The sequence below is a fragment of the Protopterus annectens genome, chromosome 16.part0 (genome assembly GCF_019279795.1).
Source record: "Protopterus annectens isolate FY-2018-M chromosome 16.part0, PAN1.0, whole genome shotgun sequence".
NCBI classification, from domain to species: domain Eukaryota; kingdom Metazoa; phylum Chordata; order Ceratodontiformes; family Protopteridae; genus Protopterus; species Protopterus annectens.
The window spans coordinates 125433669-125461027 of NC_056750.1; the positions used below are offsets into that span (position 1 = coordinate 125433669).

Below are 27359 nucleotides of genomic sequence, written 5' to 3' on the forward strand. Positions count from 1 at the left end.
GGCTAGAGACTGCCTTTCCTACCATGGCTTGATCTCAGAGTACAGGCAACGAGCAAGGGATAGGGGAATTTTAATTGAAAGACATGCTCTGGTAGAGTTTTTAGTTGAATCTAGAACATGAGCAGCTGTTAAAAAGGGATAATTAGTAGGGCATATAAAATATTGCATGGTGTAAGTATAAGAATCAATCAGGGGAGGTTAAAAAAGATTGGGAAGAGAGACTGGAAAAACAATTTACAAGAAAACAATGAGAAAACATATGTATGGCTCCCATGTTTGCAACTAACCCAGAAGATTTAGCATCTTTGCTTTGAAGTGTTTGCATAGGTATTTTTATACCCCCAAGCAGTCCTCAAAGAATTTTTCCTCTGGTAACTGGGAGCATTGGAAGTGTAAATGATCCTTACAGAGTACACGGTCAGAAATATTGGGTGAGCAAATGGCCGTGAGTAATGATTCTTTTGAGCTGGGGTACAGGATCTGAATTTCCTAGGCATAGTAACACTTTGTTAAATTCTGTGGCTGGCAAAAAAGCAATTACTAGAAAATAGAAATCAAAGTCTACAAAACCTGTGTTTGAGGTATTGAACTTTATATAAGAGAGAAAAGAACTGGAAAATGGATCTTTAGAAAAGGAAAGGAACAAATTACTCAAACGTAAATGGAAATTGTGAGAACAGTACATCCAGAATAATGTTCAGGAGGAGGAGTGAGGTTTAAAGGAAGGTAGGAGTTCAGCAATTTATGAAATGTTGGACTGATTATAGTAATAGGGAAAAGATACATGATGTATAATGTATTTAAACTGAAAAATGTTAAAATGGTTTGTTTTCTGTTAATGTATCTTTGCTTATGTCTTTAATAATTTAATAAAGGTGTTTAAAAAAATCATTCTGCTCTCATACTTGTGGCCAGTCTGATTAAATTAGGTGCTCTAAGGCAGTGTGGCATCTGCCTTATGCTTACTGACTGTTTACATTTCCAATGAATCAGGGGAACAATCAGCCATGAATTGTGAATTAGCATTTAATTCCCTTTCCAAGGGTCTTAAAAACCTAAGATCAAACATATGGCACTTACGTTTGTTCCGGGCATATCTACATAAAAACATAGCCCCTAGGGGTCTCAGAATTCGGCTACAACCATTGTTTGGCAGACAAGAAGACAGATTATCTAATGAGTGGTGTGAAGCCTTACAGAAAGGGTCCATGCTTTTTGTCAACATACTGGCCCAATATTATGAACGTATGATTGATATTAATCTCCAGGAAAGTCAAAACTATGCGTTTAGATTGCAAAAGATTTGAGTCTCAATCCACATTTCAAGACTCTATTAACAAATTATCACAGGAACTCACAAACCATGATAAAATTACTAAAGATAGAAAAATAAAAAAGTTTAAAAGAGATTATATGGACTACCAAAGGGGGCGTACAGTGAGATTTATGGGTACCAGTTCTGGTTCTACATCTAATGTTCCCAGTAACAATTTTAATAAAAAAGGCCACGGTCCATTTTGAAAAACAGGGATCAAACCAGTGCCAGCACATCAGGGGAGGATTCTTCATGTACCGATTATGATAGTTCCAGTAACAAGAATTCACCACATAGGAAAAAAAATCCAATAGAGCAATCCCTTTAGACATGGTCCCAGGCGTAGGGGTGGACGCAAACACAAAAGTGGCAAACATGCCCAATTCCCTCGAGGGATTGATCCAGAATTTTCTAACCTAAATCAGGGGATCAATCAAAATGTTTTGAATTTGTCTAAAGAAACATTGTCTGTACAGCATTTACAACTTCTGAATAAAGGTTTAGGTTTTATCCCTGGGTTTTTTTTGCAATGACTATAGCACTGTCACTGATGTTATGAGCTTCTGTCGTAACCTGAATTTGAAATTGTTTTTTGCAGATAGAGACTGTCAAAGAACTGATGAGTTTAGATTCATTAAGTCTGATTTTCAACCACCTATGCACAAACATGTTTCTGTTTTTATGCAAGTGGTCCTTAGGGACCTACACTTTGAACATAGGGAATATGACATAATGAGATCTAATCTTTCAACACAGGAAACTACTGCTCTTAATGAGCTAAGGGAGAATCAAAATATTGCCATCCTTCCAGCAGATAAGGGGGGAGCCGTGGTTGTGATGGATATGAGTTCATATTTGAATGAGGGCCAATCTCAACTGTCTGATAAAAGATGCTATATGTACATGGCCTATGATCCTACCACTCACTTCAAACAGGAAATAGACACTTTTCTTAATCTTGCCCTTGAGGAGGGCATCATAACCAAAAATTGTGTTTTTCAGTTAACTGTCAAGGATCCTCAGAAACAAATCTTATATTTACTTCCAAAAATACACAAGTCCATTACAAATCCTCCGGTCAGACTGATTGTATCTGGATTTGGGTCCTTGACGGAGCCTTTATCTGCCTTTCTTACTCAATATCTCAAACCACTGTTGTGTTTTGTCAGGGCTAGATTGCAGGATACGACCCAATTTCTACAGATTATACAGGATTGTCAACTTGAGCCTGGGTGGCTCATGTGCTCATTGGATGTTAAGGCCCTATATACTAGCATTCCACACTGGGCTGGCCTACAGGCCCTACAATATTGGTTAGATAGGGCTGCTTTATACTCCTCTGGGTTCAATACACTGCTTATCTGTATGACGGAACATGTCCTCAATAAGAATGTCTTTTATTTTCAAGGGCAATGCTATTGGCAACTGCAGGGTACGGCGATGGGAGCATCCTTTGCTCCCATTTATGCCGATTTATTCATGGCATTCTTTGAGGAATGCATGATCTATGATCCACTACACAATATCTATCTGGTGGAAATAGATATTTGGCGCAGGTACTTGGATGATTGCTGGATGGTGTGGCGGGCAGATGTCAGGTATTTACAGGAATTCATTGAATACCTTAATCAAAATGTATGGGGAATTGAGTTTACGGTAACACACGATCTTCAAAGCATTAATTTTTTGGATGTTACCGTTACCAGAAACACAGACCATACGTTGAACATGAGATCTTATCGTAAATACCCTCAATACAATACTTTGTTGCATGCTTCCAGCATGCACCCAGGCCACACCATCCGCAACATCCCTAAGTCCCAATTTATGCGTATCAAACGCCTGAGCCCAACACAGGGTGATTTTGATAGGGATGGCTTGGATCTTTATCATAGGTTTGCCAACAGGGGTTACAGACATCAAGACATTCTTAATGCCTGGAATTGGACTAATAATATGGAGAGAAAAACTTTGTTACAATATCAATCTCAAATCAGGGATTGCTCTACGAATATCATTCGGTTCGTCACCACCTTTGGCAGAAATTCCAATGCTATCAAGGGTATCATTAATAGACATTGGAATATTCTCATGGCCAATGAATATTTGAGAACAATATTGGATCAACAATGCTATTTCTCCTATAGGAGAGGCAGAACTCTTGGCTCTCTCTTTTCACATTTCAAACATATAGAAAGTGGGGGAGCGATACACCAACAATTGACTATGTCAGGGGATGCATTAGTGGGTACATTCCCTTGTAGCCATTGTGGTTCATGTAAACAAATCAATAAAAGTAAGGAATTTACAAGTCGCAATACCAGTAAAGTGTATCAATGCAAAATATTTGGCAACTGTAGCAGCAGTTGGGTGGTCTATCTGGCAACATGTCGGTGTCAAGTTTTTTATGTAGGCCAAACCTCTAGACCACTCAGAACACGCATCAACGAACATAGATCAGACATTAAAACCAGGAAGGAAACTAATGCCTTATATAGGCACATTTTGAAACATCCTGAAGCACAATTTTCTTTTGTAATTATAGATAGAATTCTGGGGGACCGTAGTAATCCCCAGGGATGGCACAAAATACTTACTCATAAGGAACAACATTGGATCATTACATTGGGCGCTCTATTCCCTCCTGGACTAAATGACCATTTGTAAATATGAGGATATAGGTTGGTACATTTTATGTTTTATGTTCATACATAATGATTTATATATCTCATTTACATCATGAATAGTCATGAATATTGGTTCATACTAATCTGTTTGCCTCTATCTCTCATATTTTTTTATAGTTTTTCTAATGTGTCATATAGGATCCGATGAAGGACAGCCAAAGGCATATCGACATATCTGCTTCAATCACAGCTGAAGGAATTATATTGGAACATTGGACTAAGCATGGATTTTCGAATTCGGCTACATCATCAATTGCTAACCACATGTTTTCTGTTGGAACACTTATCACACTTTTTTTCATGCTTTGGATGTGATGCTCTTTATGGTTATGACAGCATGCATGATATATGTTCTCAGCATAACTACACTATAAGTTATATTATTTACATTTATGTTATATAATTCAATGTGTGGGGGTTAGTTCATAACATATTTTCTATTTTTTATTCTTTATTTCTCAATTTTCAATGAAGTACCTATTTTTATGTTATATTTGCTACATATTGTCAAGTTATGATTGCATTTACTATCATGCTTAACTGCAGTTTACATTTTGGGTTCTTTCTCTTTAAATATATACTGGTTGCATTTTCCATCTGTCTCACAGGTGAGGTGTGTCTATAAATGGATTGCATTTTTGGTGAATTGTTCATACACTGAAGAAGGCATTGGTTGCCGAAACCGGTCTGTTTAATAAAGGGTTATTATTTAGCCATCTATATGTATTTGACCTAATTATTTTCTTTTTGTTACTTCTGGATCGCATATTGTTGGCCTTTTGTTGTTTACTTGGTTGGTTTGGCCGCGCATCTACCTACCTGCATAGCATCATGTTGGGTTGTGTTTACGTTTTCTACCAGTTGGTACAACAGCCTGCAAGAGATGAAAGTATTTAAGAAACCTTGAGGCAATCCTCTCACATCAGTCCAGTCTTGGTAAGTATTATACCTACACAACACCATATCAGTCGCATCACGCTAGTAGACCCATAAGGTATACGGAGGCTGTAAAGAAAAATTTGCCAAAGACTCCAAGAACTTGCTGTCACATATTCCAAGTTCTACTCCTTCTCCCCTCACACATACTGAAATGTACAGAGCCACCTAAGAGTCTTCAGGAAAGCAGACCTAGGCCTGTAAGGCCTACTAATTATGCATACAGACTCCTTACTCACCAGACTGAACAAGAACTTGGTGACTCTAAGATGCTTGTCCAGTACCAGGATCTGTGATGGTACAAGGGCCCTAAGGTCTCTTCAGCTAGATAAATCTGATTTTGATGTAGTGGTGATGTATGTGAGAGTGGATGACCTGAAGTGCTCCACCCAGAGGGACATGCTTAGAGACATAATGGAACTACTATTCATATGTTAGAAGCTGGAAAGACATTGGTTTTGAGTAGTATCTTGGCTTCACCAAAATGAAGCCTAGATACGAAGACAAGATAATTGGCTTTAATAACTGGCTAAGTAAGTATGTGTCAGCATGGTGTAATGTGGTAGATAAGGCTTCCTGTTTCACCAAGGATGGCTTATAGCTGTCATACCAGGGCTTCAACATACTTGCTAAAGCCTTTACTGCCCCTATAGTGAATTGTTTAGTTTCAGAATTCCCATACTGGGCATTCCTACATAGAAAACTCACTCAAATTTGGATAACATTAAGGTGGCTGTACACAATGCTAGGAGTCTAAATAGAAATATGCCAGAACCTGAGGCCCTTCTGCAACTCAAAAACATTCATATTTGTGTAGTTACTGCAACATGGTTTCATTGCAATGACAGCACTTCTTTTTTACTAGGGTTTAGTGCTTATCATTCTTTTAGACCTGTGGGTTACTGCCGGTGGGGGGTATATGTACTTATTAAAAACATCATTGCTATCCATCATATTACCCACAACCCTTAACTGAAGCTCCTGGGTGACCCAATTCACCCTTAATAAATCCAGATGTTACTTTATTGTTAGCTACAGATCCCCATCAGTGTCAGCCAAAGATCACAGAAATTACTTCAACATCATTAAGGCATTAAACACCATCTTACTGTGGGACTTCAATTACCCATGTATTACTTGGGACACTTTTACCTCTAAAATTAGTTATGCTGAGCATTTCCTTTACTTCATTAATACCAGTGTACTGGAGCAAATTGTAAAACTACCCACTAGAGGCTCTGATATTCATGACCTTTTCCTTACCAACCTAGCCCAGTTCTTGCACCCCACCTCACATCTTCTCTTCCCTTGTTACACAAATCAATTATTTTCTGTCAGGCTAGTCTTACCACCAAATGATACCATTTTTAGGGACTTCTCCAAGGCTAAACTACTTCACCTTGTAGAAGACCTATGCAAAATTAGCAACAATCCCTTGTAAATGGACCCAACTAAGGGGGCTGCCACATTCACCTCTGGACTTCTACCATCAACTGAACAGTTGCATAGAAAAGTCAGTACCCATCTGTCGTAAATACAATGGTAAATTCAGGAATAAGCTTTTCTGGTGGTACCACTGTATTAATAAACTTTACAACAAAACAAGAATAATAATGAAAAGTTGCAAGAAATCCCCATCTCCATACCCCGACACTGCACTGAAACATGCCTGAAAGGAACGTAAAAATACTATTAGGAAATGTAAAGCAGAGCCTGAACTTAAGCTTGCTAAAGATTCCAAATGTAATTACAAATGTTTCTTTAGTTATGTCAGAAAATTAAGGAATAATGTTTAAAATAGCATTGAGCTCATCCATATCATCATCCATTCTGACCCCAAGAATATAGCTAATATATTAACAGTCAAATATGGTGCCAACTTTACCCCTCCTGCCCACATTGTTTCACCTCATTCCTGAGAGTTTAGTTTCATTGGAAGTCACTTTAGAACAAGTCATAGAATCCCTGTCAAAGGCTAAAAATACTTCCATGGGACTGGGCAATGTACTAGGCTGCATTCACAACGGTGCCAAGTGTGCACAGTCTGAGCTTGTACTGCTCAATCACAGCCTATCTACAGGGTTTGTTCTTGAAGTGTGGAGAACAGCCAGTGTGACAACTCCACACACTAGAGTAGTCTTTTTACAGACCTGGGTAATTATAGACCCGTCACCCTCACCAGCATTATATGCAAAGCCAAGGAGTGTATCCCTGCAGAAATCATCTATGCAGACCTAGACAACCTAACTTATCTAAAGTGGATATAAAAAAATCTACACACCCCTCTTAAAATACCAGTTTTTTATATAAAAATGAGACCACAATAAATCATTTCAAAACTTTTCCCACCTTTAATGTGACCTATAACCCGTACAATTCAAATGAAAAACAAACAAAGCTGTTAAGGGGAAAAATATAAAAAATAAAAAAAACGTACAATAAGCTGGTTGCATAAGTGTGCACACCCTTAAACTAATACTTTGTTGAAGCATTTTAACAGGGGTGTGTACACTTTTTATATCTACTGTAGATCACAATCAGTTTGGTTTTGTGAAGGGTAGGTCATGTCCCCTGAACCTAGGAAGCTTTTTTGAAAAGGTTTCAGGGGCTGGGACTTGGTAATTCTGTGCACACTGCTTATCTTGACCTAGCCAAGGCTTTTGACAATATCCCTTATACAGGTATTATTAAAAATAATAAATAATCCCTGCATTGTCTTCTGGACTGCAAATTGGCTGTCCAGTAGATCCAAGGTTGTGAAAGTTGTTGATGCCCTTTCTGAATGTAAAATTTTAACTAGTATGGTGCCACAAGGAACATTTCTAGGCCCTGTCCTGTTTGGCATTTATTTTAGAGACATCCAAACCAATATTATCTCTGAAGTGTGGTTGACCAATTTTGCTGGTGACTACAAACTGGGCACTGTTATCCACTCAAGTACTAATACAAAACCATTCCAGCAAGGGCTGGAATATGCAAAGACATGGGGCTGGAATATGCAAAGACATGGGGCTGGAATATGCAAAGACATGGGGCTGGAATATGCAAAGACATGGTGTAACAAAAACGGTCTTAAACTAAGTTTAAAAAAGTGTAACATAATAGCATTTGTCAGAAAAGTTCTTCCCACCAAATAAGTTATAAATGGTACTCCTCTATAGACAGATACAATCATAAGAGACCTAAGTTCTTATATGGACAACACTTGGTCTTATTTGATCTTCATGTTTCCACCATAGTCAGGAAATCCTTCTATCTGGCCCAGTTGATTTCCAAGAGAATGTCATCAAAACCCAAACAAGTTATCCTACCACTGTACTCTTCCTTTATCAAACCCATCCTAGAATAAAGTGGGATGTACAAATCCAAGCATATTGCTCAGTTGGAAGGCTTCAGAGATTTCTAACCAAGAAAATTGCAGGTGTTAAATTTGTCAGCTACCCTGATAGATCAGCATGACTGTCCTGTTATTCAGTAGACTACAGGTTGGTGCAAGGTGATCCATGTCTTGCTTTTAGAGCTATGAAAGATGTAGTCCTATCTGATCTGCTATTTCTTTGCAAAACCACACACTAAGGGCCTAAATGTACACTGATAAGTAAACAAGACTTGCTGGAAAAGATAGGTTCCTAATTCAATTTATTCCTAGCCTATGGAATAAGTTACAACTACAGGTCAAGCAAAGTACTTCTTTGGCTACCTTTAAGGCTAACCTTCATGACTGGTTGGTTTGGTTATCATGTACATCCCTGCTCAATTTGGGAGGTGGGCACTGTTAAGAGTTTGAAAACGGTCTGTTATAAGTGTATATTGCTAAACATCGTGTGGTCCCAGTGATCACTTAGCTAGTTTGTTCCTGTGTTCCTGTAACCCAGAAGTCCTATGTTCAGTTAGTTGCATGGGGAAGATGGGAAGGACAGGATTGTCATAAGCTCACTTATCCGGGGGGGCAGCTCTGGCTTTGCCAGTTGTGTGATGCCTAGAGGAGGCACTGGTGTTATACCCATAGAGTACAAGCCTGCTGAGTCCAAACTACCCAGTGGTTTGCTGTATTAGTTGTGGAAGACATCTGAATGCACTCACACACTTCCCGTCGAAGGCTGCTCATACATGAGCTCTAGAGAGCTGCCATGTGGGATTGGGTTGTAGGAGAGGAAAGATCAAGCCTCCTTACAGAGTGATTGACCTACTCCCTACCCTCAACTTCTGTTTCTTGTGGGGGATGGGGCTGGTTGGCTTGTACCAGGAAAGAAATAGGCTTGCAGGCTCTTGCCATGGGAAATTGTTGACCTGGTTCTGATCCTGGTTTGACGGAGCTGATGAGTGCCTTGGGACTGGACATAAACAAGTTGCAGGCTCTAGCCATGCCCTAGAAATAGCCCAGTGTATAGCGTCCTGGGCTGGGAAGTGGTGAGTCTTCCCTATTACTGAAGGTTTTCTCTGTTCTGTGGCTTTATCCAACCATTACAATTTTGTTAATTTAATGTCTTATTTCATTTCTCTGACTACAGAGAATGGGAGTGGCACTGGATCATATCTAATGAGGGGGGATGATAATGGACAAAAATAGATAAATACATACATACATAAATAAAAAGATATTGAACACTTGACGTCTTCAGGATGGCACATAAGTGTAGAAGTTAGTGCTACTGCCTTGCAGTGCCTGGTTCTCTGGTTAAGTTTGTGTCTGAGGTGCCCGCTACATAGATTCTTCATGTCATCTCTATGTCAGAGTGCATTTTGATGGGGTAGTTCGTTTCCTCTTATATCCATAAGACATGGTTGTGGGTGTTTTGATGATGCCCCAAATTACCCGTAGGTGTGTGTGTGTAATATACAGTTATTTGCATCCCACGATGGACTGGTATTCTGTTCAGTGTTATTTTGCATGCCTTGCACCCTTTGTTTGATTGGATAGGTTGTAGCTTCTCTGCATACCTGCCTAGACAAAGTGGATTTTGAAGATGAATATGGATGAATTTAACCTGCTGTTCTTTACACTATGGTAACACTTGCTATAGGTCTTAAATAAGCTGATTTCATGTCTGTGATGTCTAGAAAACAGAAGTGTTGGAACTCCAGATGTTCTTCGTGTTCACTGTTGCAGTCATCACACTTTGGTTACCCTGCCAGGGTTAGCCCTCAGTCAGCCCGAATACCAGAGACTTAGTATTTCTGTGTTGGTTTCTGTAGCTCCAGGACTGATGTCAGGTCGTCAGTGGTGTAAAATCAAGCAGCCAACGCCATTACATCAGTCTTTCTTGCCGAGGAGCCTGAAGCAGAAGCGGTTCACATGAGTGCCGGTCGGTCGCTACCTGAGTTTTCGTTTCCGAATTGAAGTTGAAGTCTTCTAAAGCTAAGTACCTCATTGGAGATAACTTTTTCTTGCTCTAACCAATGTCAGAAAAAGTTAACAATGGTCTCGCCTGTGGAAAGCAAATACCACACCGAGACTTCCATTCTTACTGCGTCACCTGTTTAAGCCCAGACCACGACGTCCCCTCACTGTCTCTTTTGTGCTTTATTCAACGCCAGAACTATACGTCATTGGGCCCTTATTGTAGCTAAATATTTTCGCTCTCAGTCTGCTTATTCCGATATGGCTTCGGTAAGACTTCTGACTACCGATCCTCCGAAAAAACGTAAGGATAAAGACAGAGACAGACTGCACGGATCCAATACTACCGAATACGCTTCAGTTAAGCTAGTCGTCAGTTCTCTGGTCCTCATTGAAGCACTTTCACAGCGCCTGATGCCCACTTCTGTGGGTTTGCAGGCCTCTACCGAGACCCGTTCGTAGTCCGGTATGCCACGAGACTCTCTTTTGACTAAGAATTCTGCGGATGTCTCTGTCTTGGATGGGTCCGGAGCTGCTGAGCAGGGACCGGCTTTCAAGGAAGTTCTTTGCACTACCGATACTCGACACAAACTGATGACTTCTTTCGCATCTTCAGTTCTTTCTAAAACTACTGAGTTTCTAAGGCCCAGGGTACGAACTACACCTAAAAAAACAATCCAAGCTCGGGCACCTGCTTCCATGCCTCAATCTCAAATGCTTAAAATGGCGGAAGACCTCATTATGCGTATTAGGGGAAGCCAGGCTACCCCTTCCAAAAGAAAGAGACTTCTCCCCCAGTAGTTTTATCTGAACAGGAGTCTTATGACTCTGAGGTTTCTGAATATGAAGACATGCAACCCCTCTCTGCTTATGAGGATTCTAATGCAGAGAAATCCATTCCTTCTGTCTCTTCTCCTGTGGATTTTTCACTTGGTGAGGTGAAACCCTACATACTTTAAGGGAGCATTTCCACTGGGAATGTCAGGGCTATCCTCAGTCAAAAAAGAGACTCAGGGAATTCTTAGATTTACCACAGCACAGACCTTTAGCCATTCCTCCTCTCCTGGATGTTGTGGATGATGTTTTAATGAAATCCATTTTGACTCCTGACACCCTTCCTCCTGCTCCCAGGAATCCTGACAGATACTACAGAGTCCCTGACTCTCACAAATTCCTTTTCAAGAATCCTACTGCTGACCCAGAGGTCATCTCCCAAGGACCCCTCAGCTAAGAATCTCATCCCCTCAGACAGGGATTCCCAAGCTTTAGACAGATGGGGTAAAAAAGTATACACCTCTGCAACTCTTGCTATTAGAGCACTAAATTGTCAGTTCCACATGCTGAAATTTCAGCAGCATACCATGGAACTCCTCAAACAAAAAATATCTTCCTTTCCTTCTTGTTCAGAAAATGAAGAATTACAAGAGCGTATGCATTCTGCAAGCCAGGTTACCAAGAACACCTTGCAGTGTGGCTTTGATGCCCTTGAAGCATCCTGCAGGGCAGCAGTCACTGGTTCTGTCCTTAGAAGACATGCTTGGCTTAAGGAACATACCTTGCCAGACCATGTCAAATCAAAATTATTCGATGCACCATTGAACAATGACAATTTGTTTGGCACCAAGGCAGAAGAGGTCTTAAAAAAGATGGAAGAAAAAGCTAAATCTATGCAGACCGTTAGACTTTGTACAGCTCCAGCCTCCAAGATTCAGTAGGCATTGCCCCTCCAAGCATTGATCCTTTCTCACCCCCCTCCAGGCCAGCTAAGCCCAGACCCAGGGGAAGCAGACCCCCCAGACAGCAGTCCCTGGGAATGCAGAGATTTAAGCAATGGAGTTCCTCCTCTTCAAAAACAGGGAGTGCTAAGACACCCTTATGGTAAGAACTCACAATGACTTTACACCTCCACCCCTTACCTCTACTCACTTGCTTGTCGGAGGAAAACTCCCCTTCCATGCAAACAACTGGGCCTCTATTACCAATGACTGATGGGTCCTCAACATAGTGTCCCAGGGATACAAATTTTATTTCCACACTCTGCCAACCCCAAATAAGGGTTCCCAGATCTTCCTCCAAACCAGTGGGCAGAGGCCAAAAAGCAAGTCCTTTTCCTGCTCTCCATGAGGGCAATGCAGCATGTTCCTGCAGACTAGATAGGCCAATGTTTCTATTGCAGACTCTTCCTGGTACCCAGAAAAGAGGGCACCTGGCACCCAATCCTCTATCTATCCATTCTAAACACCTTTCTGGTGAAACCAAATTTCAAAATGCTCACCTTCCTTTAGCTTCTTCCTACGCTTTCCAAGGATGCTTGGTTAGCCACCCTAGACTTTAAAGAGGCCTACCTACACATCCCAATCAGGGAGTCTTGCAGGAAATATCTACGTTTCAGGGCAGGATCTATGCACTTTCAGTTCTCTGCACTTCCCTTTGGCTTATCCACTCCTCCCAGAGTTTTCACAAAATGCCTAGCTCCAGCCACTGCTTTTTGCAGACAAAGAAATATTAAAATTTAGCCCTACTTAGACGATTGCATGATTCAAGAAGACCGTCAGGAAAATCTATTACAGCACCTGACCTTTGTAAAGGACCTACTGACCTCCCTGGGATATACTATCAACAAAAAGAAATCAAAACTAGTCCCTACACAAAAAATTGTATTCCTTGGAGCAAGCCTGGACTCAGCATCCCAGATGGCATTCCTTACTACAGAAAAACAAGCCTACCTGACAGGCTACTTCTCTCACATAGCCACCAGAACCCAATTATCTGCAAGGAAAATCCTGCAAGCCCTAGGGTCATGGCCTCCTATGTTCTACTCATTCCATATGCCAGACTGCATATGAGGAAACTACAATGGTACCTAAAAAGCCTTTGGTGTCAACACTCTCAACACCTGGAAACTATTATACCTATGATACCCTGTCTAAGAAAAGATTTTCTTTGGTGGGCAGCAGCATGCAACCACAACAAGGGACTTCCGTTCTTACAACTTCACGCCACCCAGACCCTCACCACAGATGCATCAGACTATGCCTGGGGTACACACCTGGACGGCAGGTGCATTAAGGGCCCATTGGGGCCCAAATCAAATACATGTGCACATCAACCAAAAAGAGATGCTAGCTGTTCAGCACACCTCGACAACTTTCAGACCCCTACTCTCCCCGGGGCCTCTAGTGATTAAAACAGACAATACTACAGTGATGTGGTATATCAACAAGCAGGGAGGGACTCACTCTTATCCTCTCTGCAGGCTCGCCATGACCCTTTGGCACACAGCCTCAGCCATGCAAATATACCTGCTAGCACAATTCCTGCCAGGCTCCCTAAACTCTCTGGCAGACAACTTAAGCAGAAACCTGCTAGACCCACACTAGTGGCAGCTAGACCACAGAACCTTCAACCTTGTAACCCAGAAATGGGGCACCCCGAAGGTGGTCCTCTTTGCCTCCCACTCTAGTCATCAACTCAGCAAATTCTGTACCAGGGAACCTCACAGCAAGGCCTGGAAATTGTATGCTCTATCCTTCCAATGGGTAAACGTCTCAGTCTATGCATTTCCTCCTCTACCAGTTGTTTCAAGGGTACTGCTCAAAGTAAGGGAGGAAAATCCAAGGGCAATCTTGATTGCCCCCACTGGCCACGCCAGCACTGGTACCCACTGCTGCTCAGCCTGTCACCCCTGCCACCATGGCACCTACCTCAGACCCCAGCACTCCTGACCCAGAAGAATAGAGAATTCATGCATCAACAGTTGCAGTCCCTGAGCCTGGCAGCCTGGCTTATTCCCTGACCTCTCCTCAAGCTGCCAGCCTAAGCAAACAAGTCCTGGATGTTATACATGAGGCTAGACACCCCAGCGCTAGAAAATCCTACGCTGATAAGTGGTAAAGGTTTTGCACCTGGATCCAGGCTAAGGGAGTCGAAACAACACAGCCCTCCCTACCTGTCATCCTGGATTACCTAGCAGACCAACTACACAGAGGTCTATCCTTCTCTTCTATTAGAATTCATGCCTCTGCCATCTCTGCTCATTACAGCACAGAGCCAACTGTCCTCTCACACCCTCTCATCAGACAGTTCCTAAGTGGGTCTAACAACTTAAGGCCACCCAGAAGAGCTCCTACCACAGCTTGGGACCTTGACTTTGTGTTGGAAAAGCTCAGCCTACCCCCCTTTGAGCCTGCAGCTTCAGCAGAGTTAAAATTCCTCTCTTGGAAAACATCCTTGTTTCTGGCCATCACTTCAGCTAGACGAGTTTCAGAGCTACAAGCACTCATGGCTGTAGATCCCTTCATCATTTTCCATGCTAACAGGGTCCCCCTCAGGACTAACCCATCCTTCATGCCCAAAGTGGTGTTCAGTGTGGCTCTCAACCAATCCATTCATTTGTCCACCTTTTTCCCTAACCCACAAAACAAGGGGGAAAGGATTCTTCACTCTCTAGGTGTGCACAGACAGCTCAGATTCTATCTGGATAGGACTAAATCTTTTAGTTGGATAAGGCGAGCAGGATGTCCCAAAAAATAGGTTCTTTATTGAGCCACAACGTTTAAATAAAAGCACACCATTAACGCCTTTATCACATGCAAGTGTGTTTTCGTCATAAAATCATTCGACTTCATCAGATGCTGACAATCATACAAAACTCCATTTTTATTTGGTTCCTTATTAATTGAAACCTATCAGGATGCTTCTATTGAATTTAAAACAACGAATACCCTTTTTTTCATTTAAATTTCATTTCCTCATTTAAATATTCATGAATAATTCATTATAAAATCATTTTAAAATTAATGTTGAGTGATATTTCTTAAAAAATAGATTTTATCATTTCATGATAAACAATTTTATTCCATTTTGATGCTTTTATATACCATGTTTAAAAATATTATTATGTTCAGTTAAAAAACAAATAAATAAGTAAATAAATACATAAAGAAGTACATATGCCCATGTATTTAATCATATATTTGTCTTTGTTAAACCAGTGCATTAAATTCTATTGTTCTCTTCACATATTATCACTTTCCAAAGGTTCTGACTATATAAATTAATACTAATTATAATTTAGCTGTTCTTAGTTATAATATAGGTAAAATTGAGATGTACTCATTCAGTCCTGTGAACTCAATTTTTTCTTCCCAGGGTCCCCCCCTACCATCAAGTTTAACTTGTTCCAAAACCAAGAAAGTGTATTTTGCTTCAGGGCATTTTTTTAAATGTTTAAATAAAGCATTGGTGTCCTTAGATGTAGCCACTTCATAATAATGTTCGTATATCCTTCTTTTCAGCTTTCTTTCGGTTTTTCACACATAGAAGGATTTACAAACTGTGCAGGAAGCTAGGTATACTAAACCTTTTGATTCACAATTGTACGTCAGAATGAGGGGCGTATTGTAAATGAATTATTCATGAATATTTAAATGAGGAAATGAAATTTAAATGAAAAAAGAAATAGAAGTATCCTGATAGGTTGGTTGGTTGCAAAGGAACCAAAAAAAATGTTTTTGGATGATTGTATGATTGTCTGATGTCAATTATTTTTTATGACCTAAACGCGACTTGCATGTGATAAAGCGTTAATGGTGTGCTTTTATTTAAACGTTGTGGCTCAATAAAGAACCTATTTTTTGGGACATCCTGCTTCGTTTATCCAGGCTTGTGGTTGTTTGGTTATTAGTTACATTCTGGTCTGGATTCTGCTTCGTTTTTGGTTTACTAAATCTTTTAGAAAAAAAATGACCAATTGCTAGTCAACTTCGCAGCAGGGGCAGAGGGCAAGGCCATATCCAAACAATCTCCAAATGGATAGCAGTCTGCATCCATTTCTGCTACAAACAGCATGGGAAACTGCCCCCAAAGAGGGTCAGGACGCATTTCACCAGGGCGACCTCCACCTCTGCAGCTTTTCTCAGAGGGGTCCCCACCAGGGACATCCTGGAGGCTGGAACATGGACTTTTGTTCATACCTTCACCAAGCATTACCACCTGCCTATCTTCTACAAATCCAGAGCAGGCTTTGCCACCACAGTGTTGCAGGGCTTCCTAGCCAGCCCCCAGTCTTCTTGACTGCCTCCACCCTTTTTTTCAGCTTTGGGAATCAACCCAAGTGGGATGATTGCAGCAGTGAAACACAAAGAACTTAATACAGTTGTGTACACTTGCCATAAATGTAGATGTTCGAGTGTATTCACTGTTGCAGTCCTGGTTTCCCACCCTCCATCCCCCTTGTCTCTCTCGCGCTTCCTCTCTCCTTACAGGGAATATTTGGTATTTACTTTCTACTGGGGGTGTTCTTCCACCATTACCTAGTTCCCTATTTGAGGGCTCCTGACAGTTGGGGCAAGAAAAACTGATGTAATGACGTCAGCTGCCTGATTTTATACCACTAATGACTTGACGTCAGTCCTGGAGTGACAGCAACCGATGCAGAAATACTAAGCCTCGGGTATTTAGGCCGACTGAGGGCTACCCCTGGCAGGATAACCCAAGTGTGATGACTGCAATAGTGAATACACTCGAACATCTACATTTATGGTAAGTGTACACAACTGTACTTTTTTTTGGTATACTACAGTATTCCGCAGAAAGAAAATCCACATGTGTCTGTGCCAAAGAATGTAGTACAGATATACGCAAGGAAACCTACTTTGCATTTATGCATACCATTACTTTTTTTCATATACTGATGGACCTGAAAAAGAGTTAAATTTGCAGATATTTTACTTTGAGGACCGTGAATTGATATACTTTGACTGAGTTTGCTTATTTCTGTCTTATAAAAATGAAATTCATAGGTTGCTGTAAACTTTTAAATTTATAAGCAGGTCTTTACATTGAGTTTTTTTTTTTATTTTTGCCTAAAGGTGAACCTGTATTACTAATGTGTCTTTTACCTAACAGAATGTCACTCTGGTCCTGAGCGTGACTGCAGACACCAGCCTGCATCATTCACTCATGAAGCGGTCAGATTCTGTCCTGTTTCAGCTGCACCCACTAGAACCCATGGAGAAACCAGAAGTTATCCGTAAAACCTTAGCAGTTTATGGAAAAAGACTGGATGAGTCTGCTTTCAACAACCAGGTATAGCCATGTAAAAGTGACAACTTAACAATACTGCAATGAATAAAGAACACTTTTTTTAATGTGCATTTAGACACTTAGATGTTGCAGTCATGAAAACAAAATATGAAATAATCACATAATATATTAAGCATAGGTGGCAGGATATGGCAAAAGGTAAAATATGAAATCTGGTTTAATAAAGGATGTTGATCATAAGGATCACTGCATAGTACAATTCCTTATCTTTATCCTTATTAATTAATCACAGGTGGAATCCAGCCTTTCTGAAACAACTTCTAGCACTTTTTGGTTATCCCCAGAATGAAGCCCAGGATGTTGACTTGATACATCTCTAAACTGGGTATCAGCATATGCCATTTGCAGACGTTCTTCATGTTTCACTGTTGCAGTCATCACACTTGGATTATCTGCCTTCATGTAGCCCTCAGTCAGCCCAAATACCAGAGTCTTGGGATTTTTGCGTCAGATGCTGTTGCTTCTTTCATGGCATTAGGTCGTCAGGAGTATAAAACATGCAGCCGACGCCATTACATCGGCTTTTCTTGCTGTACGGGAGCCTGAAGCAGAAGCAGTTCGCAAGTGCCGGTTGGCCACTGCCTGAAATTTTCGTTTTTCTAATTTCAAACCTGAAGTCTTCTAAAGCTAAGTTCCCCGTTGGGGATCCTTTTTTTTTTTGCTCTAACCAATGTCAGAAAAAGTTAACAATTGAATTGCCTGTGGAATGCAAATACCTTGCAGAGATTTTCATTCTTACTGTGTCACTTGTTTAGGCCCAGACCACACCGTTCCTCGCTGTCTGTTTTGTGCCTTGTTTAACTCCCAAATTATTCATCATCGGGCTATCTTTGTCACTAAATTCTTTTGCTCTCGTTCTCTGTATTCCAAAATGGCTTTGATAAGCAATCCGACTACCGAACTTCCGAAAAAACGTAAGGATAAAGACAGAGACAGACCGCATAGGTCCAAAACTTCCGTTAAGCTAGTTGCCAGTCCACCGGTACTCAGTGCGGCGCCTTCGCAGCCCCTGATACCTGCTTCTACGGATTCGCAGGCCTCTACTGAGTCCGGTATGCCGCAAGATGCTTTTTTGATTATGGAACCTGCGGATGTCACTACCTTGGATGGGTCTGGAGCCGCTGTGCAGGCACTGGCTTCTGAGGTTGTATTCAGACCTTCCGATGTTCGTATTAAACTGACTACTTTGTTTCTGACTAAAGCTACCGAGTTTCTCAGGCACAGAGTTCGCACTACACCTAGAAAACTGACGACCAAAGCACATTCTCAAGCTCCCTATGCCATAGAAACAAATGCTTAGAAAGGCTGAAGACCTTATTAGTTTAATTAGAGGAAGCCAGGCTTCCCCCTCTAAAAAGACAAAGAATTGATTTTCCTTCTGATTCTGCAGACCATGAGTCCGATGACTCCGATCCCTCTGATTACCAGGACATGCCTTTATCTACCTATGAGGATTCAGATGCAGAGGATTCCATTCTCTCTGCCTCCCCTCCAGAGGACTTTTCTTTCATTGAAACCTTGCATACCTTAAGAGAGCATTTCCGCTGAGAATGCCAGGACTACCCACAGTCCAAAAAGAGACTCAGAGAATTTTTAGACTTGCCTCAGCACAAACCTGTAGCTATACCCCCTGTCCTGGATATTGTAGATGATGTCTTCATGGAATCCAGTCTTACCCCTGATACTTTACCTCCAGCTCCTAGAAAGCCTGACATGTACTACAGAGTACCTGACTCTCACAGATTTCTCTTTAAAAATCCCACTGCGGATCCAGAGACCATTTCCCAGGGACCTAAAGGTATTAAGGCTACTACAGCCAAAAACCCTACTCCTTCGGACAGGTATTCTAGGGCTTTAGACAGATGGGGTAAGAAGGTATATACCTCTGCAACTCTTGCCATCAGGGCTTTAAATTGCCAGTTTCACATGTTGAAGTACCAGTAGCATATTATAAAAGTAATTAAACAAAAAATGTTGTTGATTCCTGATTGTAAAGAAAATAAAGATTTACAAGAGTTAATGCATTCTGCAAGCCAAGTTAGTAAACATACTTTGCGATGTGGTTTTGATGCCTTAGAAGCATTTTGCAGGGCTGCTTTCACTGGGTCTGTACTGAGAAGGCATGCTTGCCTGAAGGAACATATCTTGCTAGACCATGTCAAAACAAAATTACTAGATGCTCCATTAAACCAAGAATGTTTGTTTGGCACAAAAGCAGAAATAGTTCTTAAAAAGATGGAGGAAAAAGCTAAATCTATGCAAACTGTCAAAGATTTCTTACAGGTACAGCCACGTAGATTCAGTAGGCATCAGCCTTCTAAAAACTGGTCCTTTCCAGTCCCTCCCAGACCTTCTCAGTCCAAACCCAGGGGCAACAGACCACAAAGGCTACAGCCTCAGGGTTTGCAGAGATTTAAACAATGGAGTGCTTCCACCTCAAAAACAGGGAATGGCAAGCCACCCCCTTACAGAAAAAGTTCACAATTACTTGTCTATCATCCTTCCCAGCCATGCCCAAGTACTTGCACCCCTAGGAGGAAAACTCGCCCTGCATGCAAAAAAACTGGAAGTACATTACCCAGGAGAAATGGGTCCTACACATTGTATCCCAGGGATACATATTCTATTTCCACTCACTGCCAACCCCAAGCGGGTTACCAGACCTTCCTCCAAACCAGTGGGCAGAGGCTCAAAAGCAATTACTTTCTCTTCTCAGTATCAGAGTCATTCAACCTTTTCCAGCAGAGCAAAGGGGACAGGGTTTCTACTCCAGACTGTTCCTGGTGCCCAGAAAAGAGAACTCTTGGCACCCTGTCATGGATCTCTCCTTTCTCAACACCTTCCTGGTGGTACAAAAATTCAAAATGCTTATACTCCAGCAGTTACTTCCTATTCTAGCCAAAGACTCCTGGCTGGTCACCCTAGACTTAAAAGAAGCTTATCTGCACATCCCATAAGGGAATCTTGCAGGAAATATCTATGTTTCAGGGCAGGCTCTATGCACTATCAGTTCTCTACACTTCCCTTTGGCTTATCTACTGCGCCCAGGGTATTCACAACATGCCTTTATCTAGCCATTGCGTACTGCAGGCAGAGAAATATTCAAATTTACCCATACTTGGATGATTGCCTGATTCAGGCAGACAGTCAGGAATTGCTACTTCAGCACCTGACATTTGTAAAGAGACTCCTAACTTCTCTAGAGTATACCATCAACGAAAAGAAATCACATCTGGTACCCAGCCAAAAGATTGTATTCCTGGGAGCAAGCTTGAACAAAACTTCCCAGATGGCATTCCTTACTTCAGAAAAGCAGGTTTATTTAACAAATTACTTCAAACTAATGGCCACCAAAACCTAGATATCTGCAAGAAAAATACTGCAAGCCCTAGGGTTCATGACCTCATGCATTCTACTATTTCCATATGCAAGACTGCATATGAGGAAACTTCAGTGGTATTTAAAAAGTCTCTGGTGTCAATATTTACAGGATCTGGAAACACTGATTCCTATCATTCCTTGTCTAAGGACTGAGTTCCTTTGGTGGGCAGAGGCTTGCAACCACAACAAGGGACTCCCTTTCACTCAACCCCTCCCTGCCCAAACCCTGACAACAGATGCATCAGACTATGCATTGGGGGCTCACATGGCATGCAAATGCATTCAAAGCAAATGGAACCCAGGACAAATTCACCTGCATATCAATCAAAAAGAAATGTTAGCTGTACAGCATGCACTGACAGCCTTCAAATACCTTATCCTTCCAGGACAACTCTTGATAATGACAGACAACACCACAGCTATGTGGTACATAAACAAGCAGGGGAGAACTCATTCCTACCCACTCTCAGGGTTAGCCATGGCCCTGTGGAACACAGCCTTGAGCAATCAAGTGCACCTGCAAGCTCAATTCCTGCCAGGCAAACAAAATTCACTGGCAGACGACTTAAGCAGAAATCTACTGAACCCACACAAGTGGAAACTGGAACCCAGCTCATTCAAACTTCTAACCAACAGGTGGGGGACACCAGAGGTGGACCTCTTTGCTTCCCTCCAAAACCATCAATTGAGCAAGTTTTGCACCAGAAATCCCCACAGCCAAGCATGGAAAGTGGGTGCCCTATCCTTTACATGGGAAAAAAACTCTCAATCTATGCCTTTTCCCCTCTGCCCCTCCTCTCAAAAGTACTACTCAAGATCAAACAGGACAGGCCAAGGACAATCTTTATTGCACCAGACTGGCCATGCCAGCACTGGTACACACTCCTACACAGTCTGACAGTGCCACCCTGGCACCTACATCAGACCCCCCCCCCCCTCTGCTTTCCCAGCAGGAGGGACAGATTTTGCATCCTCAGCTGCAAACCCTGAACCTTGCAGCCTGGCTTATTCATTGAATACACCACCAGCAACCCTCAGCACACAGGTGCTGGATGTCATCCTTGAGGCCAGGAGGCCTAGTACTAGGATATCCTATTCAGAAAAGTGGACTAGATACTGCTCCTGGAGCCAGTCTCAAGGAAAGGACACAGCCGTGCCCACCTTACCTCAAATCCTAGATTACCTAACAGAGCTACTCCATAAAGGCCTATCCTTCTCATCAATTAAGATTCATGCCTCTGCTATCTTAGCTCATTACAGTACTGAGCCACCTCTCTTCTCTCACCCTCTGATCAAACAGTTCCTGAGAGGAGCTAACAATTTAAGACCGCCCCGAGGAGAACTCCCACTCCTTCCTGGGACCTTAACTTTGTTCTAGAGATGCTAATGCTTCCCCCTTTTAAGCCTGCTGCTACAGCAGAGTTAAAATTCCTCTATTGGAAAACAGTCTTACTTCTAGCCATCACTTCAGCAAGAAGAGTGTCTCACTTACAGGCTCTCATGGCTGTGAAACCCTTTATTATTTTCCATGCGGACAGGGTTTCCCTCAGGACCAACCCATCATTTATGCCCAAGGTGGTATCCAGTGTAGCTTTAAACCAATCTATCCATTTACCAACGCTTTTCCCTAATCCTGAGAATAAAGGGGAAAGGATCCTGCACTCCTTGGACATGCACAGACAGCTCAGGTTCTACCTTGACAGGACTAAGCCTTAGAGAAAAACTGACCGGCTGCTAGTCAGCTTTGGTACAGGGGCAGAGGGCAAGGCAATTTCAAAGCAAACCATTTCCAAATGGATAGCACACTGCATCCATTTCTGCTACAAACACCACAGAAAACCTATCCCACAGGGGATCAAAACTCATTCCACTAGGGCTACCTCAACCTCTACAACATTTCTCCGGGGAGTCCCTACCAGGGACATCCTGGAGGCTGCTACCTGGAGTTCTGTACACACCTTCACCAAGCATTACCACTTACCTGTCTTTTCTAAATCCAGAGCTGGATTTTCCACAGCAGTCTTGCAAGGCCTGCTAGCCAGCCCTAATACTTCTTGACTGCCTCCACCCTTCCTCAGCTTTGGGAATCAACCCAAGTGTGATGACTGCAACAGTGAAACACGTAGAACATAGTACAGTTGTGTACACTTAGCATAAATGTAGATGTTCGAGTGTATTCACTGTTGAAGTCCTGGTTACCTTCCCTCCAGCCCCCTAACTTCTCTATGCTTTCTACCTTTACTCTTTTTGGCCATAGCTTATGGCTATGGCATTTATTTTTTACTGGAGGTGTGTTCCACACCATGTAATTGCTTCCTATTTTGGGGGCTCCTGACATCTGGGGCAAGAAAAACTGATGTAATGGCGTCGGCTGCATGTTTTATACCCCTGGCGACCTGATGTCATGGAAGAAGCGACAACATCCGACACAGAAATCCCAAGACTCTGGTATCCGGGCCGACTGAAGACTACCTGCAGGAAGATACATGATGACTGTAACAGTGAATACACTCGAACATCTACATTTATGGTAAGTGTACACAACTGTACTTTCCTTTTTACTGAAAGATGCATTTGGTTATTCATTCTTCTGTCCATTTGTCCTTCCCAAGTGATGTCTAGTGAGAAAAATAGACAGGGAACATCTTGCTTATGCTGAATTATTTTAATTGTGCTTAAATTAGTTATGTGATTGCAAATGTATTGTTGTGTTGATTGTTTTTTTAAAGTCTGGGATGTCCTCAAAAAGAATTTAACAAATGTGGCTATGGAAGACAGATTCCACCTAAACATTACTACTTGCAATGCTTTTTCTGCCTGAAAAAGAGACGCTGGGTCTTCACCTACTGTGCTATAGTGTCTCTTAAAACCAATAACTATGTTCAGACTGCTGTCAGAAAGAACAACTTAATTAGCTTAATCTCCACTGTCCTCCTTTTGAAATATGCACAGAAATGTCCTTCAAGAGCTCTAAATGACTTGTCTGAGAATAGAACAGTCAGACAGGAATGTTGCCAGTGGCTTATCAATCATTTTACATATAACTGTGTATGCCTGTGATTATTCTTTCTTGTTCTAAGTGTGTAAAGGAAGATTGTAGTTTGAAACTTGTCTTCTGATAATTTTTTTTGTGTTAGCAGCATTACAAATCAACATGTTTTGTACCTTGGATAGTTGCTGAGTTTTGTGCTTCTTTTTGACCATGTTCTGTTCTGGTCCAAGCATACTCGACTTGTCATTGTCATTGAACATTGGTTTGAGATGCTTCACAATTTTGCTGAGTTTTTATTTATTTATTTTTTTTAAGTTCTGGATGGTATGTTGTTACTAGTGTAAGTGTATCACAGAGGTTCCTCTTTTTATACAGCAGCAGGTGATCAAACTATATTTAGATGTAAATGATAATTTCCCTGTTTTTAAAGAGGTAGATACTTAGGTTTATAGAAGATTTTAAGCAAATAGGCTTGCATAACATGAGAAATTGGTGAAACACATGAACATGGGAATAAGACCCTAAGATACTTAAAACTCCTCCAGCTGAAGTAATTTTTCCTCCCAGAAGGCAATATACTGTTTTCAGTTAAGAGAGCCATAACCTCTGATACGGTGTTGTCAGTTGTCATCCCAAGCTTCATATTCAGAAATGAATTGCTCCAGTGCATGCTGGAAGTCAGTCTGTTAAGGCTGCTAGGACAAAATTATCAGATTTGCATAGATTAGCAGTAGCTCAGGGAGAACTGAAAGTCAAAGCAAGAGACTGCAGTACCTCTGAACAGAAAGTCAGTGCTAAACAGTGCTGTAATTCCATTATGTAGCATTGGATCAGCTGAAAGTACTGCATAAAAGGAAAAAATGCATTTTATGTCATCAGTCATCCTCCTAAAATATAATTTAGAAATCTGTTGTGTAAGTATAGCATGGAAACTGATTACTTTTGGCTGAAAGATGCAAAGTGTATTAGTTTTGTTTAGTGATTGAAAAAGTTGTCTACCACCACAGAATAATGACTTCAAATTCTTAGCAAAATAGAGGTTTATTCTGAAGTAATTTCTGGTGCAAAGTTTTCTGTTTTTATTGTACCTTGACAACTTTTGTCTATATAAAACTAAGTTTTACTTGAAACGTAAGGAAATGTGTTTTAGAAATTGTTCCTGGCTATAAAGTGGGAGTACACTTAAGCTAAATTACTGATAATTTTGTTCTTTGTACCTTCGTTGAAGGTTGGGCGCCGAGCTGGCACCTCGGCGTTTCGTAAAAATCTACTGCCGATCATTAGCGGACCGGAGTTCCGCAGTGGCGACCCCTTACCGGGAAAAAGCCGAAAAGACAAACAACAACTGATGTGCATAGCAGGTGGCTTCTTGCACTTTTGTTACACTGATAATGTGGTTAATGTCTCTTCCACTGCTGGTGTCTCCCTCTACCAGTTTATGACTGCATTATGGAAGACCTGTTGACATTGTAATGTTTTTCTTTGTATACATAAATCATTGTCTTAATTACATCCAGTAAATCAAAAAGAAATCACCAATCATATCAAATTACTGCTCTTGCTCTGTGTGTTATGTGCCAGTCATTTTTCAGCTGTGTGATTCATGTTTCTATTCTAGATGAGAATGCTGGTTACAAAGAAAGAATCCCGACATCCTCTGTACCTTAAGGTCGCCACCGAGGAACTTCGGACATTTGGTGTCTTTGAAAAGGTACTACCCTGTACTCCATATTGTTCTGGTATGTCTGTAAATGCAGCATTAGCCAGTTTCTGGAGATAATTTTGTTTTAGAAAATATTTTAATTTAAATGTTAGCATTAGTAGGCTAAGAGGAGATGGGACAGAAGTTTGAACTAAATTTGTCTGCTAATAAGTCAGCATATAATCAGGGGCACAGGGTAGGTTGTACCATTGTGTGCCAGCTAAGAGCAGCATTGGGTTCTGTTTCCTAAAGTTCCTGATATAGTTGAAGAATTACATTTTGCTTGTGAAGAAGGCAGCATTTTTAATTCATACTTGGCCTTGGAAAATTTTATTTTATTTTTAATATCTTTGTTTAACTTATTGCATTTAATTTTGAAGTGTGTACGTATGTGGATTTCTTTGTTCCTAAAGTAGTGGAGCGTATTTCTCTTATTACAGAGCTTTACTTATGCAGAAGCTCCACTGAAGGGGTTTATTCCTAAACTTGGTGTTGAACTTGTTACAGATCAGGACCGATGATTCAAAACAGCTACTGAGATGTGAATAGAATCCTTCCATGAATGCAACAGTGTTAGGACTAGGGGTCTTCATGTGGAAGGGAGCTTTTGAAACTTCTCTGATCATCGTATAGTTAAAATAAATTTGCCTTAAGGAAATCTCTGAAGATGGTAGTGTTCTTGATTGTTTGCAGCTGGGTTCTAATAGTGTCAACCACGGCTTGATTGTGAGACTTACCTAAGGAAGTTGCAGTTACAGGCACAGCGCATAATGGTGCTGCTTGTAATGATCTGACCCAATATATCTGATCCTCTCATAGGGGAAGGTACAGTCTAGTCTACTGGGTTTGCATTAAGGAAGTGTAGGAAGTGATAAGCATATTTATTTGAATTAATGAAAGTATTCCTATTAATAGATGGATATTAGAAATTCCCAAGTATAATAGTGCATAGCTGAATATGAGAAGACTGTAGCTTATTTATGTATACTTCATGGGTAGTGAGTGACATACAGGGGTTTCTGTAGTTGATTAGGATAGTGGTAAAGGGTCCACAGCCGTGGTGGTGCAGCGGTAGCATTGTCGCCTCACAGCAAGAGGTTCTCCCGTTCGTTTCTCGGCTGGAACGCCTTCTGTGTGGAGTCTGCATGTCATCCCTGTGGTCGAGTGGTGTTCAAAAGACATGCGTGAATGGGCATGCCTTATTTAAAGGTTAGGCATCGAGCTGGCACCTCGGCACCATGAAAATCTACTGCCAATCATTAGCAGACCGGAGTTCTGCTATGGCAACCCCTAACCGGGAAAAGCCAAAGGAACAACATTAGGAAGTTGTAAGGGGTCCTATTTGTAGTTACTAGGATGTGAAGGCATTCACTGTCATTATTTAGCTGTAAAAGTCTAGAGGTGAAGGAGTCATGAAGGTATATGGACATATCACTTCTGGTTACAGGGTTACCTTCATTAGAGGATATCAGTAGCTGAAAAGCATTAAACTCTGGTAGGGAACGGGTGTTACAACTGCATTGGAACCATGTTTCAGTAATGATGCAGATGCCTATGTTTTCTAGGGTAATGAAGGCTAATAAAGAGGGCAGTATCCAGTTTAGATGGCTAGCTTTCAGTAACGCTAACTTTAAACCATCTTGTTTGGTTTTGGCTAGATTGGTAGATGGAGCAGGTTTACACTGTCCAAAAAAGGCAATAAGGAGGTAAAGAAGCTCCTGGACAATATACAAAACACTGAGGTGAAAGGTGCAGGTCTTCCCAGGTGAAGCAGGTAGGACAGTCAGCTATCTCCCTCCAGCCTGACAGCATGCTATGTACCCTGTACTGACAGCAGTAGCTGAGCCAGTTGTTGATTTCAGTCATCTTTTGTTTATTCTGAGGCATATTTTCTTGTA

The 27359-nt window shown here is 41.3% G+C and overlaps 1 protein-coding gene across 1 annotated transcript in view; it reads left to right on the forward strand.

The window, feature by feature from the left end:
- Window positions 1-27359, forward strand: part of TEP1 (telomerase associated protein 1) — a 2704809-nt gene that overhangs the window by 1426961 nt on the left and 1250489 nt on the right. Inside the window, exons 24-25 of the mRNA XM_044058078.1 lie at window positions 17189-17368; window positions 25378-25470. Coding sequence (XP_043914013.1) covers window positions 17189-17368; window positions 25378-25470 — 273 coding nt within the window. The remainder of the gene's footprint in view (window positions 1-17188; window positions 17369-25377; window positions 25471-27359) is intronic.